We start from the raw sequence: 20,933 nt of genomic DNA, 5'->3' as shown, positions 1-20,933 counted from the left end.
CCTGTTTTTGTACAGACAGGAGTTTTACATTATTGTTGATAATGGATACACACTGGGTTGAGCACCTTCAATATTGCACTTCTCTTCAACTGTGTCCAATTCACCTTTCTGTGGTCCTGCAAACATACTTCTGCACACCCTCCTACCCTGCCATCCTTGACTACTGCAGTTCCTTAATTTTATCATTTTTTTTTTGTTTTGAGAACACTTGCAAATTTTCAGTTGCCCCCCAAAAGGCAACAATATGTATAAAATAAAAGGAAAACAACAAGTTTAGAAATAGCGGAAAGGACGGGGATAGGAAGAGACTCTTGTCCCCTAACATCACATTACTGCTGGCATTCTGGCACAGAAGTGTAAGGGATAGTATAAGGGGAACATTGCAGGACTGGGAGATATTAATGGATTTTATCCATAAATAGTTTGGGACAGGAAAATCATGGGGGGTACACGTGGCATGATATGAAAGAAACCTTTGATTTGCCTGCCCCATGTGATAAAAGCCTTAGTCTTCTGTGCAAGGAAAGAGTTACAAAAGCAGAATAGTTTAATATGGTATTGACTTAAATATAAATGAATTCAGTAATTCATGTATCAGAGATACTAGCTTTCCTCGGGCTTTTTTTTATTACAAAAACAACAACATTGGTGAATAATAAATCAAAACTGTAGTGTGCCCTTTTGCATGGCACTTTCATCCTCTGCTTTTCTGTTTTCAGTGTGGAATTTGTATTCTGTGGTACTAGGCAGAAGCTTTTGTCTTAACACTGACATTCCCTTAGGCACCACTGCTTTCTGATTATATTTAACCTTCAAAATGTTTTTCAGATCTGATTTTTTTATGGCACAATGTTGGCTTTTAAAAACTTACATCCAAATGTAAAAACATTTTGTTTTGAGTGTTTTGTAAGACAGAAGTGTTCGGGGATCTTTTTATCAAGGTTAGTTACTGAACCAGACTGCAGGATATTGATATAACAGCCAAATTTACTCTAAACTGTGCCAAGTTCAAGAAGCTGTTTATCCCTTTTGTACTTTTCTCTGAGAAGAATCATGCATGTAATAATTATCTTCTCTTCTTGTAATTTGAGGTGCAAAAATGTAGTGTATCCAGCTTGAGTAAGATAATGATCTAATTCTGTGCAAATTCAGTATCAATGATGGAGGTATTGCTGAATTTACACAGAATTACATTGTTATGTTACTTAAGTTGTCTATGCATATAAAACCTGAACATATATGTGTTTTATGCTCTGAGTAATCATGTTTGGTTACACTCACCAATAAATACACCTTTGTTCTATAGTATAATTATGTGATATATTCAGAACGTCTGAGGCATTATGTAGAGGCAGGTGGGAAAAAACCCCTCCTATAGTGATAATAGTATTTCAAAATAAAAAGGCTATGCAGCTTTTATATAAAGGAAAACTACTGTATACAGTAGAGTCTCGCTTATCCAACATAAATGGCCTGGCAGAACGTTGGATAAGTGAAAATGTTGGATAATAAGGAGGGATTAAGGAAAAGCTTATTAAACGTCAAATTACATTATGATTTTGCAAATTAAGCACCAAAACATCACGTTTTACAACAAATTTACAGAAAAAGCAGTTCAATATACAGTAACATTATGTAGTAATTATTGTATTTATGAATTTAGCTCTAAAACATCGCAATGTATGGAAAACATTGACTACTAAAACATTGACTACAAATAAACATAGAATGCATAAAACGAACGTACAGTAACAACATTGTCCATATTTAAATCCATAAAAGGTTCAGTCTTTGCTGCCTAGAGAAACAGATGTGGATCCAGGTGGGAGGCAGACTGCATTGGATAATTCAGAACATTGGCTAAGCGAAGGTTGGATAAGCAAGACTCTACTGTACAACCCAGCACTCCATATTTCATTCCATGAAAGTCTCTATTAAATATCAGGCTCTGCATACAATTAGGGTTCACCTCTTCATTAATTTTGTTATCATTTTGTTATCATGTTTTCTTGGCCCAATGGAAAACTGAGATGGATGAAAACATCAAAACCCATTCCGCAAAAATCTGTCCTGTAAAAACCATTTTACAGAATGCAAATTGATGAAGTCTTGAAAATTCTTGGGAAAGTACTGGTAGTCTCAGAAATAAGGTACATTATAAAGAAATGACTAGTTTTGTGGGGAACATGGAGGACCTTTTGACTGCCATTTTATGACACCTCCAAATTTCAACAGCTCTACACTATAGTCCACAGAAATTTTGATTCCTTGATTGAAATCCAAAAACATTATGTCAGTTTTATTTATGTGTGATGCTGGTAATCCATTGATTGGTGTGATTGGAAATGCAAGATAGGGCCACATGGTACTTATTTTGTTACAACTATTTGAACTATTGTAGCATGCTGTAGATGATACCCTTGACAATCCATATTCCAAAATAGAGGATAGCATAATATAGAAAACAAACATTTTCCCCTATGTATTTTCCAAGTACAGTAGAGTCTCGCTTATCCGACTTCCGTTTAACCGACACTCCATATTATCCGACGCCATCTTGTGGCGGATTGGAAACATTGCACCCTTTGCCTTCATTCAATGCACAGCGAGAGCCCCGTGCGGAAAAAACGGGGGGGGGGGGAGGAAAGCACATCTCTGGAGGGAAGGGAGGTGAATTGCCCCATTGGGGGCCATTTGTATGCAAGGGAGGGAGGAGGGAAAAAAGGAAACACAATGGCTCTCCTCTCTCTCTGCTCTTGGTGCATGCAGAGCGAGACGTCTCTCCAACTCAGCCTAGTTCCCAAATCAGTGCAGGAAAAGGGCTCATGATTGGAATGAAGGAACGGAGGGGAGAGAAGCCAAGGCAACAGGCTGGGCTTGGGAAAGGGAACCGGGGCTGGCAAGTGGGGAGGGGGGCTCCCTGCCTTCTGTCATCTCCTGACCTGGCCAGGTGGGCGGAAGACTCCCCCTTCTTCCTGCACACACACTTTGCTCCAGACCCTCTCCCCCTCTCCCCTCTCCCTTCCTTTTTCACCCCCATGCACTCATTCCTCCTCCTCCTCCCCCCTTTTACCTCTGACAGCCTTCTAGCAATTTGCATTTCTGGCCTTTTTTAAAAGAGGCTATCCAGTCCAGCCCCATTCTGCTAGGCTGAAAGGCACAAACCATGCCTTCCCAACACAACCACCAGATTCTGGAGACAGTTGACCAATATCAGTGTTTAGCAAACTTTGGTTTTCCAGTGTTGCCATTCCTCTATGCTCAATGTGGGATTCTACAGTATATCAGTAGAATCTTCAGTATATCTCTGTGTTCCCAACTCTGATCTTCCAGGTGTTTTGAATTTCAAACATGATGTTTTGGTGCTTAATTTGTAAAACCATAATGTAATTTGACACTCAATAAGTTTTTCCTTAATCCCTCCTTATTATCCAACATTTTCGCTTATCCAACGTACTGCCGGCCCGTTTATGTTGGATAAGTGAGACTCTACTGTGCTTAATACAGCAAGGTTAAATTCACAAAATTGTTGAATAAGAAATAAATATATTTTATGGTCTTACCCACACTCTTCCCTCTTGTGCATGCTTTACTGTCATTTGTAATTCTATTTTATCTGATCTTGCCAACTACATTTCATAATTGTCCATTAAAACAGAATTGGAACTAATGTTTAAAAGGTGCATGCCTGATAATGGTTTCAGGGGTAAGCACTAATATTATAACAAACAGGACAGTGAATCTGTGCATTAGAAGAACGTAGAAAATACAGATGCTGTTGACTTACTGTACATCATGTTTTAGCACTCTAAATAATTATAAATTGTTTGAAAACTGGCTAGATTCAGCCTATGGTCATATACTCATGCAATCAGCTCACTTTAAATCAAATATTGCTTTTCTAGACAAAGTCATCTATTTTTTTTTTTTGCTTAACTTATAGAGAGGCTTATTTTTCCAGACTGCCACAGGCCATGATATTCTTCTGTTGTCCCAAGTCAACAGAAGGAAAACATAGCCTGAGGCATATATTAAAATGTGAATTTTAAAGAAAAGTTAAAGATTCTTTCTGTTATCTTGAATAAGCAACTAGACTAAATGAAGCTTTTAAAATCTGTTTATAGGCACTCATTAATATTCTCAAATGAAATCTATGTTTAACAAGATCTCAACAGTAAGTCCCATGTAGTTTTAATAATTAATTTTAATGAATTTGAGTTTTTGATATTTATAGAAAACTGGCAAGGATGTGGAGACAGCAATTTGGCATTTATAAAATATCAGCTTTCAGCAGATAAAGAAAAACTGAATATTATCTGTACCAGCCTTCATTAAAATCTCAGCATAGGTAAATAACTGACTGAACACCATCTGTCTGTTTATACTCCTACTAATAAAGATCTCTCTAACTCAGATTAAGTGTATTGGTTCTATGCTCTTCAAAAACAGTTTTTTAAATGCATTTATTGAGTTTAGAAATTGTGGATGATCCCTTTTGGTAATGAAAATCTACCTGTAATCAAAGGCCATGTACAGGCAGAAGGACATATGTTTAGTGATAGTGAGCTTCTTACATTTCCCTGTTTGCATTTTGGAAATGCTTATTGAGGAGTGAAAATTAGGTCCCTGTTAAACTCTAGAGAAAGATAGATGTATTTCTCTCCCCTTCTCACATCTTAGGTATGTCTCATTTAAAGAGTTTTTGAAAACTCTTGTTCTAATTTAGTAGTGCATTACACTAGGAATTTCTGGGAAATTCAGAAGGGACTTATTAAGGGAATGGAAGGCAAGCTGTGCAGGGAAATGTGCACAGGTGCAAGTTAACATATTTTTATTCATGCGGTTCACAACATAATCAAACAAGCTTGGACAGTGCCTCAGATGAACTCTTAAGTGCACCACACATATGCCTCAAATTTTCTAAGAATGCTGAATTTTTGTTAGAATTACTTGTATTTCTATCCAAACCATTCTCTATTGGGATTATTTCAGTTTCTTTTCATAACTGCCCTGTGAAGTAAGTCAGTCTGAAAGAGTGCAGCAAAACCAGGGGCTGTTCCCACATGCATTTTACTGCAGTTCAAAGCCATCTCAAGGTCAAGGCTTCTACAAATCGCACACCCCTAATGTGCTCTGCAGCATGCATCAAGATTTTGTTGTTGTTTATTTGTTCAGTCACTTCCGACTCTTTGTGACCTCATGGACCAGCCCAAACCAGAGCTCCTTATCAACGGTCGGCACCCCTAGCTCCTTCAAGGTCAAGCCAGTCACTTCAAGGATACCATCCATCCATCCATCTTGCCCTTGGTCGGCCCCTCTTCCTTTTCCCTTCTATTTTCCCCAGCATCATTATCTTCTCCAAGCTTTCCTGTCTTCTCATTATGTGGCCAAAGTATTTCATCTTTTCCTCTAATATCGTCTATCAAGATAGAAACATAATATTAAAAAATCTTACCAGAAATGCCAAAATAAGCCACAAAATCTGCTGCAGCTGATTAGTGTATATTCCATGAAGGGCTGGAATCAAGACTGAGAAATGTAGAGGTCTTATCAGAATAGGGCTAGCACTGATTCATTTGAAAAACCTCAAAACACAGCTCACTGGAAGGTGAGAGGAAACCATAGTTTTCCCATGAGAATATCCACTTTCCACCCCTTTGTCTCCATTTGCTGTGTTCTGCATTGGTCTAGTGCTGATCCCAAATTGACATGGCATTGCCCATCACTGCTGGTGATGCCAATGCCAATCAGCACAAAATGAGGTAAGAAAAAATATTCATGGGTTTGGATCAAGCTGCAATCAACAGGTATTTATGGCTATGGTCCCAGCTTCCAACCAGTTCCTGAGATGCTTATGTAGGTACTTCATAGCAAATTGGGTCTCTTTAATTCATTTTCTGACTTGGTCTAAATGGTTGTGTAGGACTGCTCCAAGGTAGCTAAGCAATGATCTGTATATTTCATGTCCAATATTTTATCTGTTTCACAGTGTTGCTATTCCAGTTGTAGAAGGCCTAGATCTTTGCTGTAAAGCCAAAAGTATTCCTGAAGAGAGGCACCTAGATAACTTCAGTCTAAAGGGAAAATATACTGGCTGACTTTATAATTGCCAAGGTGGTCAAATGCTGAAACCAAAGGTTCAGATCTTCCAGAGTGGCCCAAGATCATAGCGGCAGGAACTTGAAAAATCACCATTGTATTCTTCTTGATGGTTATACGTATCACACAAAAGAATAGGGTTTCTATTTTTTCAAAACATTGTTTTTATAATGTTTTAATTATGATTTGTCTGTCACTTCTTTTATTTATTTCAAATAATGAAACTGAATAATAAATTGATAATACACGTGATATCATTTGGTGGCATAGATGCACTGATAGATTGAGAAGTGAGATGTCAGCTTACTCTTTTGCATTTCAAAGTTTCCATTCTCTCTTTTATGTATGATATTATTAACATTGTGGTAATGTTTTTACTTTTTATCCTATAGGTCCAATAATGCAATGGATGAAGAAAAAGGACATTTCAGAGTAGTTTATTGGATGCCTTGGATTTTAATGGTAACTCTGCTGGTCTGGAGTGATTGTGGCAATGGACAAGGTCAAGGTAATTCAAAGAACCAAATAAAATATAGTTCATTATAGTCAGCAGGATCTTAGATTTAATTTTGCCTGATCCTTGATTACTTAAAAGTAACTATTTTGTCTCCTTGCTTATTTTAGTTATACGTCTTAGAAAACATAAGTTAGTGAATTCTGAAAAGTAGTTGACTGTGATACAGTAATATTGCCTGCACTGAATTTTGTAATTGTGTTAGTTATTGTTGGGGAAGTTGTTTCCTTTCAGGGTTAGCACAAGGATGGCATACAATATTTCTTTTGAACACCTGACTATGCAAGTGAACATTGTAAATTTGGTTATAGTGTCAGAAAAATACAGTTGTTTAATGTTTGGTTATGCTGAGTCTCTGGTTTATTTTTTTGAAAATTTTAAAATTTTTCCTATATTAGAAAGAATGGAAATTAAAGAAGGATTGATTCGACGGGGCTTATATCCATACAGCATTAGATTAAAGCAGTGGTTCAGAAATTGAGAGCTGCATCAATACTGTCTGAGATTTTGAAATAACTGGAGATAACTGGAACATTTGAGCTATATGCTAATTTTTAAAATGTAGTTTGAGGTGTTTCTGCTTATGACATTCTTTAGAACTTGTATTGAATGGGCAAACTCTCTGCTGTTTAAAGTATAGGTGCATATTTTCAGGCTTTTGATATTGTCTATTCATTGCAAAATTCTGAATTTGCTATTGTTGAACTACATTTTAACTACAGGATTGTGATTTAGCAGTATCTGCTTCTGTTATTTTTTTTTGTTTTGTTTCACTTGTGTTGGATTGTGATGCTGTTTATGATTTTGAATGTAATTTTGAACTTACTGAATAGTCAAAGTATTCTACTGTTTATAATACAGGTGTATATTAACAAGCTGATTTGCAACTGTTATTGAAATGCATTGTTTAATGCATAGTTTGTGACTTAATAAGCATTTATTCTGTTGTAGTTATTTATAGTTTTGGTAATGAGGGCAACAGCATGCTTTCTACAAGTTATAGTAGAGATATTGTTCACTTGACCCTTGTAAGAATTTCATTTAAAGAATATGCTGCAGAGGTATAATTGTAAATTGGGTCTAAAGAATTGCTGTCATTAATTCTATAGCATGAACACAAAATGGGTTCTACCAGAGGTCAAAGTTTTATTTTTTATGTTTTAATAGCAATTAGCAAGTACTTTGGAAGAACTACAGTGGCAAGTAGTCTGATTACTTGAACCGTTTCTGAAATCTAAGGAGGGTTTCTCTGCTCCGTTTAGTTTCCCCCTCTTTTGGAAGAAAAGAATACAGAAGTAGGAAAAAAGAGATGACAACTGTTTAATTTTCTTATATCCATTTGAAATTACCCATTGCCTCTTGTCTAACATTGAGACTGGCATTCTGGTTACAATTCAATCTTATGTCATTGTGTTCAGGCTTTAAAAAACTTGAATGAGGTTTCATATTTTTGGAATCTTGTTAAAATTGGTTGAACGTGATGTATGCAGCACTAGGACTTTTGGATGATGATAGTGTGAGATTTTGATTCAGGTAAACCTCTAATTAAAAACATCCTTGTTCAAAAAGTCTAGCCCTATTTCAAACTGGGTATAGCAATTGTTGAGATGGATTAGAATTGGGGTGAAACACAATAGCATAAGTCTTTGCTCCTGTTATAGGTCCTGTCTGCAGTACCTGAAAAAGAAACCTATATTGTGAATAGGGATGGCAGGTAGAACTGCAGAGAAGAGGCTTTATAAAGGTATCACACATAAGTGATCCATAGAGATAGAAAGCATGGCATTCAGCCTATGTTGTAAGAAATTTCCATGCTGGTATACCAACTGTTTTTGAATTTCAGTTTTAGACCTGATAAAAAGATAAATCAGACATCTGGAGAATGCCTTGGATACAGCTGCTACTGTTTTTCTTTTTCTTTTTTTACACGTCTGGCATCACATTGAAATTGAGCCAAAATATAACTGATAGCATTACAAATGTAGGCACACAGCCATGAAAAGTTACAAAAACACCAAGCTGATCTAAACAATCAAGTTTGCTAATTTAAACTCAAAAGGAAGTGTGGGGAAGGGATGGGGAATCTTCTGTGTTAATATATCTTTGTAATTCTTCTTATAACTGTAGTATAATTCTCTCTTAAGTTCAACAAAGGTGGCTATTTTATATTCAGTAAAGCATTTTTCACTATTTAGTATCTTTGCTTTGCTGAATGATGAATTCAATCAGTACTCACATTCAGTAAAGTTTGTAAATGTGAAAGAAGGGAATTCTCATTTTGTAATAGAGTTAAGATTATAATGGAATATCTTGGAAATAGAACGTTCAGAATAGCCCTTTAATAATCCAGCTAATATGTAGAAATTCCATTTCTGGGAACATGGCCTTTTGCAAACTTACCATGAATGGCTTGATTCGGTCCAGATTCCCCAGACCATACTTTCAATCAAGTCTAGGAAAATTAGGCCCTTCAGATGTGATTGGGCGACAATTCATATCAGTCCATACTAGCCTGCATAAAAGTGAGAGCTGATGGAAGTAGTCATTTATCATCTGGGAAGACACTACACAAGGAAGTTTAAATCCCAGTGTGCTTCCCCAGACAGGGCTGTAGCCAGAAAGGGGGGGGGGGTAAAAGTTAAAAAAAAACCTGAAATGTGTTAGGTTAAAAAAGCGGAGTGGGCAGATCAAAAGACAACCTGGCAAGATGGCACTACCTGGAGGAATCTTTTACCTTGTGTGACTGTGGAGCAGAACAAACAACTCCTCATATGTATGCTTGCCCACAATGGCCTGCCTCATGCACGGAGGAGGAGTTGTTTAAAGCTACGGACAATGCGATTGCTGTTGCCCGCTTTTGGTCCAAAACTATTTAGATGTTTGTGATTCCTTTATTTTATCACTTTTAAACTTATTTATTATACAATGCTTTTGACACGAAATAAAATAAAACTTATAAATTGGTTAACTAGTTAAAATTCATGAGTAAACCAGGTTTGGGGGGGGGGGTTAGAACCCTTAAGCGCCCCCTCTAGCTAGAGCCCTGTCCCCAGACTCTGCAGTTCTTTCTCAGCTTTGCTGCATCTATCCATTTTCTTTTGCTGCTTAATTATTAGTGTGTATATGGGGTTGACATGGGTTCTATTGCACCAAATTGCTATGTGTGTGTGTAAAGAAATCCTTGCAAAGAAATCCTTGAAAAAGTTGGTTTGCAAAGGGAACTCTGCAAAAGAGCTCAGCCTTTTTGCAGAGGCAAAGCCACGCCTAAAACAATGTATCTGTTTGATAGCAGGTGGCTGAGATTGTCAGTTGGAAATCTGGGCTTCAAGAGAGAGCACAGAAAAGGACATGCTCTCTCTAGCTACGGTCAAGTAGCTGTTTTGAATATGCTATGCTGTATATATTGAAAGCTGATTGATTAGTTATTGATCTTATGCAACTACATGGACATTGTAGTTTGATTGCAGAACTGTTTTTGTATTTCAACTCAACGAGCAAGAGTAAAGTTTCCTTTGTTCATTTCAATTCCTCTGCCTGGTCTGAGTCTTTTGCACATGGTGTTATCTGGATGCTACTGATTCCGCTATACTCTCACCTGGTAACAGGTTCTGCATCCAGGATTCTTATGACCTGTGTTCAGCTAATTGGTAAAGTTGGAAGTAACCTCTTTGTACTCAGAGCATGGTTAGGTGGTGGATGTTTTGCCTACACCCCTGATGTCAGGGAGACCATGCTGGATCTCTGCTCAGGTGGATCATCTTTCAAGGGAACTGGCATAAAGTTTCAGACTGGCTCCAGATTTAGGTGCCTGGGTAAATGGACCCATTCTGTGAGAAAAGATAAGCTGGATGTTTTAAGAAATACCAGAGGTATTTCGTAGGCTTCCATCTATCACATAATTAATGGTGAAATGCCGGCCAGTGAAGGTAACACTTAATTATCATCTTAGTTACCCATTATACTCATGTGTAAGTCTAGAAATTTTAGTAAAAGAAACCAACCCCCAAACTTGGATTGACTTATCCATGGGTTAGTCTGTTCTGTATATCAATATAAAAGAAGCACCAACCTTTTTTTACTATCTTGGCCATACCCTGTTTCCCCGAAAATAAGACATCCCCAGAAAATAAGACCTAGTAGAGGTTTTGCTGAATTGCTAAATATAAGGCCTCCCCCAAAAGTAAGACCTAACAAAGTTTTTGTTTGGTAGCATGCCCACCAAACAGAACAAAGCATGCAGGATCGTTAAATGTATGTACTATAGATTGTTGTACATGGAAATAATGGTAGTAACAAGAAATTCTTGATAGGATTCACAGTTTGGTTATGCTGGTTTGTGATAACAACTACTGTACAGTATATAATAAATGTTCAATTTTTTTGTTCAACAATAAATGTGAATTCTTCTTCATGGAAGAATAAGACATCCCCTGAAAATAAGACCTAGCATATCTTTGGGAGCAAAAATTAATATAAGACACTGTCTTATTTTCTGGGAAACAGGGTAGCATCGCTTTTGCCTTTTTGAGTGCCTGGATGAGGCAGTGGCAGTGGCCAGGGGTGCTTGGCCCTCTGTGGTGGCATTGGTGCTTTCCTCACTTTGCTTATCCAAAGACCATATCAAAATCCATAATTTTGACCCCAAACTTATACATAAAATCATAGAGTTAGAAGAGACTACATGGGCCATCTAGTCCAACCCCATGCCATGCAGGAAAAGCACAATCAAAGCATGCTCAACATGAAGTTAACTTGTACATATGTATAATATAGCATACATTTTGAACAATGAAAACCACACCTTAATGCTTATATGGTTTTTAAAAAACTGAATATATTTTAAAATCAATGTTAATGGGAAGAAAGCTTTTTATTTTAAAATAAGGCATACTCAAAGAGAACAAAACAGATGTATTTTCTCAGACATATTTTTGGCAGCTATATTGGTATTAATCAGGGACGCATTATAGAAATAAAGAGAATTGGCAATGAAAAGAATGATACAGTGATGGATAAAATATAGCAAGTTTCAATCTTGGAGCTCATACAAGATCTAAGTGTACTAATGTAAATTTGCTGAAATGTTGCTTATATATTCATGTTTATTGCAGTTTACATCAGTTCAAATCAGAAATCAGAAATTACTGCTTTAGCTGAAGAGGTCTATTCACGTTGTGTCAGTCTAGTAGAATCATGAAATGAAATTTTTTCAGTAAACGCACTGTTTTAAAACCAGTTTTGCATAACCCGTTTTGCACTGAGCATTTATTTGCAAACATATTTTAAAAATAATTAACTAAAAAAGTGTTTTTTTAATGAATTGAAATTTGTGTTGGGTTTTAATTTTCAAAATTTAAATTGATCTACTTGTATGTGGATACATCCCGTTCTAAACTAATTGTAATGACAAAGAAAGGGGAGATCTATTCAGTTTTAAAACTCCCAAAGGTCTAAATAGATGCATATATTTGATTGCTGAAAGCTCAAAAACTTTTCAAAATCATAATAAATATGTGCAAAACAAACTGTGAACATTGGCATTCCATAAATTATTATTTTTGGTTTTTAAAAAAATAATTGTTGTCTAATTGAAAAGGATTGATTGAATCATTACTTTTGTAACTGTCAGTGACTTCTAGAATGTTTGCAAACCTAGTCACAAAATACTGACAAATGTGACTGGAAAACATATTTGGATAGTGTTAGTTTACTGTTGAATACCAGTTACGTTTTCTAGCCAAGATTTTAGGGGAAAATTAAAAAAGAGAATAAGAAAATCAAATTGCAAGCCAATCGAATGGAATGAAAGGAAGAATTAATGGTCTCAGTGTAAGGTCAAACCCAATCACAGAGATAATAATACTAAGGTTAATTGTCTAGTCTGTTTTCCATTGACATTCAGCTGAGTACTTCTCAGAAGTTTAACATGGGTTCAAATAATTTCTATCAAAAAGAAGAAGAGGTAAGGACTTAAGCCAGAAGAATGAGAAATTAATCTATTTGAGGACTCAAATGGCAAGGTATGTCGTATGTGTCCAATTGTCACTTACAACAGTACTTATATTTGTTCAATGACTTCATGAATAAATGCATTTAATCACTCAAGAAATGGAACCTTTCCCTATTGTATAGTAGAAAATGAGAATCATATTTTCCCCCCAAGAAGGTTACTTATATCCATTACAGACAGTTGCTATGTCATGTCAAATCAAGTTTTGGGTTGTACCAATAACATAACAGATGTGTTGTCAAAGGCTTTCATGGCTGGGATCACAGGGTTGTTTTATGTTTTCCGGGCTATATGGCCATGTTCCAGAAGTATTCTCTCCTGACGTTTCGCCCACATCTATGGCAGGCATCCTCAGAGCTTGTGAGGTATGGAGAACCTAAGCAAGGAAGGCTTATATATATCTGTGGAAAGTCCAGGGTGAAAGAAGAACTCTTGTCAGTTAGAGGCCAGTGTGAATGTTGTAGTTAATCACCTTAATTAGCATTGAATAGCTTCATCTTCTGGCTTCTTCCTGCCTGGGGGTATCCTTTGTTCAGAGTCATTAGCTGCCACTGGTTGATTCATGTCTGGAACTCCTCTGTTTTCAGAGTGTTGCTTCTTATTTACTGTTCTGATTTTTGAGTTTTTAAAGAACTGCTGCACCTCCATATCAACATCAGCCAAAAGATGAACACCCAGGACTGGGATAAAATAGACAACCCCACCTACAGAAAAATGGAGAAAGACATGGCTCTCCACACCAAAAGAAAAAAAACAAAAAAATTGTCAAATGCTGTAAGCAACAGCCAAAAACAGAACTGGATAAATGACGGACCATCATCAACCTGACTGACAGACAACTCACTGAAGAAGCGGAGGAGGTAAGAATGGAAACAGCAAGGATCCTGAGAAAGGCAAAACTTCCCCCCAGCAATATAATGAAGAAAGAAAGACAGGCCATCAAAGATCTCAATTCAGATCCAGAAATCGTCATTCTCCCAGCTGACAAGGGGAATGCCATGATGATCATGGAAATAGAACAGTACAAAGAAAAAATCAGACAACTTCTGGATCCCACAATATATAATAAACTAAAACAAGACCCAACAAACAAAATCACCAGAAAAACTAACACTCTGATCAAGAACTCCTCCACCAACCTCGACATACACCAACAGCTATGCAAATCAGAAGCCCTCCCACCCAGGCTTTACGGACTCCCAAAAATCCACAAGGACTCCATCCCACTCAGACCCATTGTGAGTGCCACTGGATCACCAACTTACAACCTGGTAAAATTTCTGGCTACACAGCTACAAACCCATATTGGGCTCACCACACACTATATCAAGGGAGTTTTTTAAAAGTGAAATACTCAAGGCGCAAATGCAAACAGTGCCAACAAAGAAAAAATATGGCACATGCGAAGAAGCCAGAATGGATGTCCAAAGTACTTCTAACCGGGCTAAGATTCAAAAGAGACATGCACAAGAAGTGGAAAAGGGGAGAAATCACCAAAGAAGAATTCAAACGTATAGCCAACTCCTGTAGGAAAAAGGTTCGCAAGGCTAAAGTGCAAAATGAGCTCAGGCTTGCCAGGGACATTAAAAACAACAAAAAAGGCTTTTTTGCTTACGTTGGTAGAAAAAGGAAGAAAAAGGAGGCAATAGGGCCTCTGCGAGGAGAAGATGGGGTGATGGCGACAGGGGACAGGGAAAAGGCAGAACTGCTTAATGCCTTCTTTACCTCGGTCTTCTCACAAAAAGAAAGCCATCTTCAACCTCAGCAACATGAAATGGACGAAGGATTGGGGGAAATCCAACCCCAAATAGGGAAACAAGTTGTCCAGGAACACCTGGCCTCTCTAAATGAATTCAAGTCGCCAGGTCCAGATCAACTACATCCAAGAGTACTGAAGGAACTAGCAGAAGTTATTTCAGAACCACTGGCAATCATATTTGAGAGTTCTTGGAGAACGGTAGAAGTCCCAGAAGATTGGAGGAGGGCAAATGTGGTCCCTATCTTCAAGAAGGGAAAAAAGAACGACCCAAACAATTACCGTCCAGTCAGCCTCACGTCGATACCAGGCAAGATTCTGGAAAAGATAATTAAGGAAGTGGTCTGCAAACACTTAGAAACAAATGCAGTCATTGCTAATAGTCAACACGAATTTACCAAAAACAAGTCATGCCAGACTAATCTAATCTCGTTTTTTGATGGAGTTATGGGTTGGGTCGATACAGGGAACGCCGTGGATGTAGCGTACCTAGATTTCAGTAAGGCCTTTGACAAAGTCCCTCACAACCTTCTGGCAAACAAACTAGTAAAATGTGGGCTAGACAAAACTACGGTTAGGTGGATCTGTAATTGGCTGAGCGAATGAACCCAAAGGGTGCTCACCAATGTGTCGTCTTCATCTTGGAAAGAAGTCACAAGTGGAGTGTCGCAGGGTTCCGTCCTGGGCCCGGTTCTGTTTAACATCTTTATTAACGACTTAGACAAAGGGTTAGAAGGCACGATCATCAAGTTTGCAGATGACACCAAACTGAGAGGGATAGCTAACAATCCAGAAGAAAGGAGCAGAATTCAAAACGATCTTAACAGACTAGAGAGATGGGCCGAAACTAACAAAATGAAGTTCAACAGGGACAAATGCAAGATACTTCACTTCGGCAGAAAAAATGGAATGCAAAGATACAGAATGGGGGACGCCTGGCTAGACAGCAGTACATGTGAAAAAGATCTTGGAGTCCTTGTGGACAACAAGTTATACATGAGCCAGCAATGTGATGAGGCTGCTAAGAAAGCCAATGGGATTTTGGCCTGCATCAATAGGGATATAGCGTCTAGATCCAGGGAAGTCATGCTCCCCCTCTACTCTGCCTTGGTCAGGCCTGTGATGACCCATGGGCCTTGTAGTCCTGCTCAGGACATTGTAATTCCAGATGAAGATGAAAACTTGGGTTTTTTACCTTCCCAGTCTGAACTGGATTCCTCTCAGCCAGATCTTTCCCAGGCAGATCTGGGAACCTTGCACCTGCAAGAAAGTTGTCTCCCAGAAGTATGTCAAACAAGCCCAGAGCCTACTTCTCCCGTATTCTTGCGCCGGGAGTTTTGTAAACAACAGAGAAGTTTAGATTCAGCTTCGCGCAGGAGTGCGAGGATTGCAGCTAAGAATGTGGCCAATTAAGACTGCTTCTCATGAGAATCTTTGGGGAGTCTCACATCTGGTCTCAGAGTTAGCTTTCGGTTCTGATTCCCAGAGAACTGCTTCGGCGGGAAGCTAGTCTCTATTTAGGTGTTTTACCCGCGTAGTAACTTCGCGGAGTCAATTCGTCAGCCTACGGAGCGAGTTGTGTCTGGACAGCGCGCTCCGGTTCAAGCCTCGCTCCTGCTCAAGCCTTGCCTTGTTATCCAGCCTTCGCCTTGCTTCCCAGCCTTTGTTTATCTACGGACTTTGCCTTGTTTCCCAGGATCAATCCTTGCCTTGTTCCACGGATTTATCAAGTTATTCCACGGACCTTGTTCTTGTTCTTAGTTACCTTGTTCCACGTTCAAGCCTTGTTTCAAGTATCAAGTTATTTCCTAGCCTCGCTCAAGTTTCATGGACTAAAGGACCTTGTCATCTCCCCTCACTTTGCTTGGCAAAGTGAGTGTTTCGGTTATTGGATTACAACTTTGGACCTTAATATTTCTTATTGGACATTGCTTTTTTGGACTAATTCTGACCTTTCCTGAAAGGTCTAATTCTGGACTATTTTCTACACTTGTTTTTATTAACTTTATTATTCCTACAATAAAGATATTAGATAGATTCTGGCCTCTGTGTATGGTTATTGGTGCTCTGCAGCCTGGGTCGTGACAGTTTGACTCCGCCACCCTAAGCACCAATTAACCTCGGTCAGAATGTCTACCGGAACCGTACCTGGGCCGAGCGGCCAGCCGATTACCTACACCATCGACAAGGAAGAGGTGGACCGAATCCGTGATAAGCTCAATGCACAGGATGGAGAAATAAGGGGTTTGAAGGAACGCGGAGTTCGTCTTCCGGCCATGGCGTTGCCAACCAAGTTTACTGGAGAAGCTTCTAAGGTTCATGTCTTCCGTCGCCAATGTCAAGCTTATCTGGAGGCCCGTGCTGCCGAGTTTCCCCAAGAAGACATCAAAGTGGCATGGGTTTACAGTCTTCTAGACGGGCCAGCGGCCAGCTGGGCGACGGCACTGTTCGACCAAGCCTCTCCACACCTAAGATCAGCGCAACACTTCTTGGACCACCTCAAGGAGACTTGGGGAATCGAGGACAATTTGGAGGCAGCCGGTCACAAACTCCGTCGCCTTTTCCAAGGAGACAGACCTATGTCTCAGTATATAGCCGAGTTCCGAGTGCTGGCCCACAACACCGGCTGGAACGATGTAGCCCTCAGGGGACAATTCCGGGAGGGTCTCAACATTGAAATGCTGGAAGAAATCTCCAAGGTGGATCCTCCCCAGACCCTCGAGGCACTCATTGATCAATGTTTACGGGCTGAAGTCATGATTGCCAACAGGAAACAGTGGGTTCGAGGCCAGGGCAGTAGAGCCGGGGCAAAACCCCCCGCTCCCGCCAGCGTTCAGCCACGTCCGGTGTGGAGACCCCCACCGCCAACCCCATACCCCAGAGGAGGCGAGGAGGTGCCGATGCAGTTGGGCAATGTGCGTCCCAGACTAGATGCCGCCGAGAAGGCCCGTCGTCAACGCTTAAACCTCTGCTGGTACTGCGGGAACGGGGGCCACTTCGCCAGAGAGTGCCCAGCCAAAGGGAAGCCTGCCGCCCGTCTTGCGGCGGCGTCCTCCACGGAGACGAAGGCGTCTGAGCCGACTGGCACACAGCCGGCGGGGGAAGCCAACGACCGGGTGTAGAGGGGCTCGCCAACCCGGTCAAAAAATCCATCCAAGAGCCGCCAACCGGGGTCCTGTTCCTTCTCGTGGTCACATTATGGTCAGCAAAAAGGGGACCCGTCATGATCCACGCCATGATAGACTCTGGAGCTACCAACAATTTCATCGATAGAGAGTATGCCGACTCTCTGGGATTACAATATCATGATTTCAAGAATGCCCGTGTGGTGCAAGCCATAGACGGCCGTCCCCTCAAGACGGGCCCCGTAAGTCAGTGGTCGGAACCCACCAGGATGTGGATAAGGGAACATATGGAAGAGATTTCCTTCTTTGTTACCGAGGTTCCCCATTTCCCTGTGATTTTGGGAATTCCATGGCTGACTCTCCACGACCCTAACATCTCCTGGTCCAACAGAGAACTGCAGTTTGCTTCACCGTACTGCCAAAACCATTGCCTCGTAGCCAAGGTATGCCATGCCACAGACACCGAGCCCATCATCACCTTGCCAAAGAAGTACTCCGAGTATTGGGATGTATTCAATGAGAAAGAAGCCGAAAAATTACCCCCACATAGACCTTATGACTGTGCCATTGACTTGGTGGAGGGGGCCCCGATCCCGCGAGGGCATCTCTACTCCCTGACTGAACCAGAGCAAGAAGCTCTCAGGGAATTCCTAGAGACAAACCTTCGCAAGGGATTCATCAGACCCTCTCAATCCCCAGCCGCCTCCCCAGTGATGTTTGTGAAGAAGAAGTCAGGGGAACTACGCTTGGTGGTGGACTACAGAGCATTGAACAATATCACCAAGCGGAACAGCTATCCCCTGCCTTTAATCTCGGATCTACTGGATCGGCTTCGAGGAGCCAAGGTTTACACCAAGCTGGATCTTCGGGGGGCTTACAACTTAGTTCGCATCAGGGAAGGGGACGAGTGGAAGACCGCCTTCCAGACCAAATTCGGATTATTTGAGTCCCGAGTTATGAATTTCGGTTTATGCGGAGCCCCCGCAACGTTCCAGCATTTTGTCAATGACATTTTTCAGGACTATCTAGACAGGTTCTTGATAATCTACCTGGACGATTTTTTGGTGTTTTCCAGATCACAATCAGAACATGAGAACCACGTCAAAATGGTGTTACAACGATTGCGGGATCATGGACTTTATGCCAAGCTGGAAAAATGCGCTTTTGATCTACAAGAGGTAGATTTCCTTGGTTACCGCATCTCGCCTCTAGGGCTTTCCATGGATCCAGCCAAAGTTTCAGCAGTATTGGAATGGCGGGCGCCAACTAACAAGAAAGAGGTGCAGCGTTTCTTGGGGTTCGCGAACTACTACCGCAAGTTCATTCCAGATTTTGCCCGCTGGTCCGACCCCATCACTAGCTGCATCCGTGGAAAGCAGCCTTTCCGCTGGACTGATCAAGCAGAGAAAGGGTTCCAGCAACTAAAGAAACTATTCACCTCCCAGCCAATTCTACAGCACCCAAATCCTGGAACCCCTTTTGTGGTGCAAGCGGACGCCTCTGATGTGGCAATTGGGGCTGTACTCTTACAACCGGTGGGAGATCACCTCCACCCCTGTGCCTTTTATTCTCGTCAACTAACCACACCAGAGAGGAATTACACCATTTGGGAAAAAGAACTACTGGCCATAAAGGCAGCCTTTGAAACTTGGAGACATTGGCTAGAAGGGGCCAAATTTCCCATTGAAGTCCACACTGATCATCGTAATCTAGAACATCTAAGAACTGCCCGCAAACTAAATCAGAGGCAGCAACGTTGGGCTTTATTCTTTGAACGTTTCAACTTCCAGATCCATTATGTGACCCCAGCCCAAACCAAGCAAGCAGACGCCCTGTCACGTAAACCGGAATACGCTGCAGGAACTCACAGCGGTGCAACAACTTTTGCTCCAGCAACTGGACCAAGCCAAGGAGGACTATAAACGCCACGCTGACAAACATCGCCAGCCGGGCCCCGAAATCAAGGTAGGAGATCGGGTTTTCCTGTCCACTCGCTTTCTGCCCTCCCACCGCCCTTGCCGGAAGTTAGATGCCCGTTTCATTGGCCCCTATCCAGTGGTGGCGCAATTAAACCCCGTGACTTTCAAACTCCAACTTCCGCGTTCAATGCGCATTCACCCAGTGTTTCACCGTTCCCTGCTCCTTCCGGCGGATGGTGTGCGTCCTGATACAGACCAACCGGCCCCCCCTCCTGTTTTGATGAATGGGGAGGAGGAGTTCGAGGTTGAGGACATTTTGAATTCTCGCTTTCACCGCCGCCGCCTACAATATCTCATTGACTGGGTGGGTTTTGGCCCTGAAGAACGCTCTTGGGAAGACGCCTCCACAGTCCATGCTCCTGATCTAACCCGTCGCTTTCATCAGACCTATCCCGCCAAGCCGCGACCTCGCGCCTCGGGGAGAGGGCCCCAGTTTGGGAGGGGCCTTGAGGAGGGGGATAGTGTGATGACCCATGGGCCTTGTAGTCCTGCTCAGGACATTGTAATTCCAGATGAAGATGAAAACTTGGGTTTTTTACCTTCCCAGTCTGAACTGGATTCCTCTCAGCCAGATCTTTCCCAGGCAGATCTGGGAACCTTGCACCTGCAAGAAAGTTGTCTCCCAGAAGTATGTCAAACAAGCCCAGAGCCTACTTCTCCCGTATTCTTGCGCCGGGAGTTTTGTAAACAACAGAGAAGTTTAGATTCAGCTTCGCGCAGGAGTGCGAGGATTGCAGCTAAGAATGTGGCCAATTAAGACTGCTTCTCGTGAGAATCTTTGGGGAGTCTCACATCTGGTCTCAGAGTTAGCTTTCGGTTCTGATTCCCAGAGAACTGCTTCGGCGGGAAGCTAGTCTCTATTTAGGTGTTTTACCCGCGTAGTAACTTCGCGGAGTCAATTCGTCAGCCTACGGAGCGAGTTGTGTCTGGACAGCGCGCTCCGGTTCAAGCCTCGCTCCTGCTCAAGCCTTGCCTTGTTATCCAGCCTTCGCCTTGCTTCCCAGCCTTTGTTTATCTACGGACTTTGCCTTGTTTCCCAGGATCAATCCTTGCCTTGTTCCACGGATTTATCAAGTTATTCCACGGACCTTGTTCTTGTTCTTAGTTACCTTGTTCCACGTTCAAGCCTTGTTTCAAGTATCAAGTTATTTCCTAGCCTCGCTCAAGTTTCATGGACTAAAGGACCTTGTCATCTCCCCTCACTTTGCTTGGCAAAGTGAGTGTTTCGGTTATTGGATTACAACTTTGGACCTTAATATTTCTTATTGGACATTGCTTTTTTGGACTAATTCTGACCTTTCCTGAAAGGTCTAATTCTGGACTATTTTCTACACTTGTTTTTATTAACTTTATTATTCCTACAATAAAGATATTAGATAGATTCTGGCCTCTGTGTATGGTTATTGGTGCTCTGCAGCCTGGGTCGTGACAAGGCCACACCTGGAATACT

At 41.0% G+C, this 20,933-nt stretch overlaps 1 protein-coding gene across 1 annotated transcript in view; it reads left to right on the top strand.

Annotated features, from left to right (window-relative positions):
- robo2 (roundabout guidance receptor 2) overlaps positions 1-20,933 on the top strand; it is a 1,412,536-nt gene that overhangs the window by 20,163 nt on the left and 1,371,440 nt on the right. The window contains exon 2 of the mRNA XM_062977135.1: positions 6,492-6,607. Within this exon, the coding sequence (XP_062833205.1) occupies positions 6,505-6,607 (103 nt within the window). The 5' untranslated portion in view covers positions 6,492-6,504. The remainder of the gene's footprint in view (positions 1-6,491; positions 6,608-20,933) is intronic.

Source organism: Anolis carolinensis, chromosome 3 (genome assembly GCF_035594765.1).
Source record: "Anolis carolinensis isolate JA03-04 chromosome 3, rAnoCar3.1.pri, whole genome shotgun sequence".
NCBI classification, from domain to species: Eukaryota; Metazoa; Chordata; class Lepidosauria; order Squamata; family Dactyloidae; genus Anolis; species Anolis carolinensis.
The sequence above is the reverse complement of the archived record's forward strand: the minus strand, read 5'-3'. Positions and strand labels throughout refer to the sequence as shown.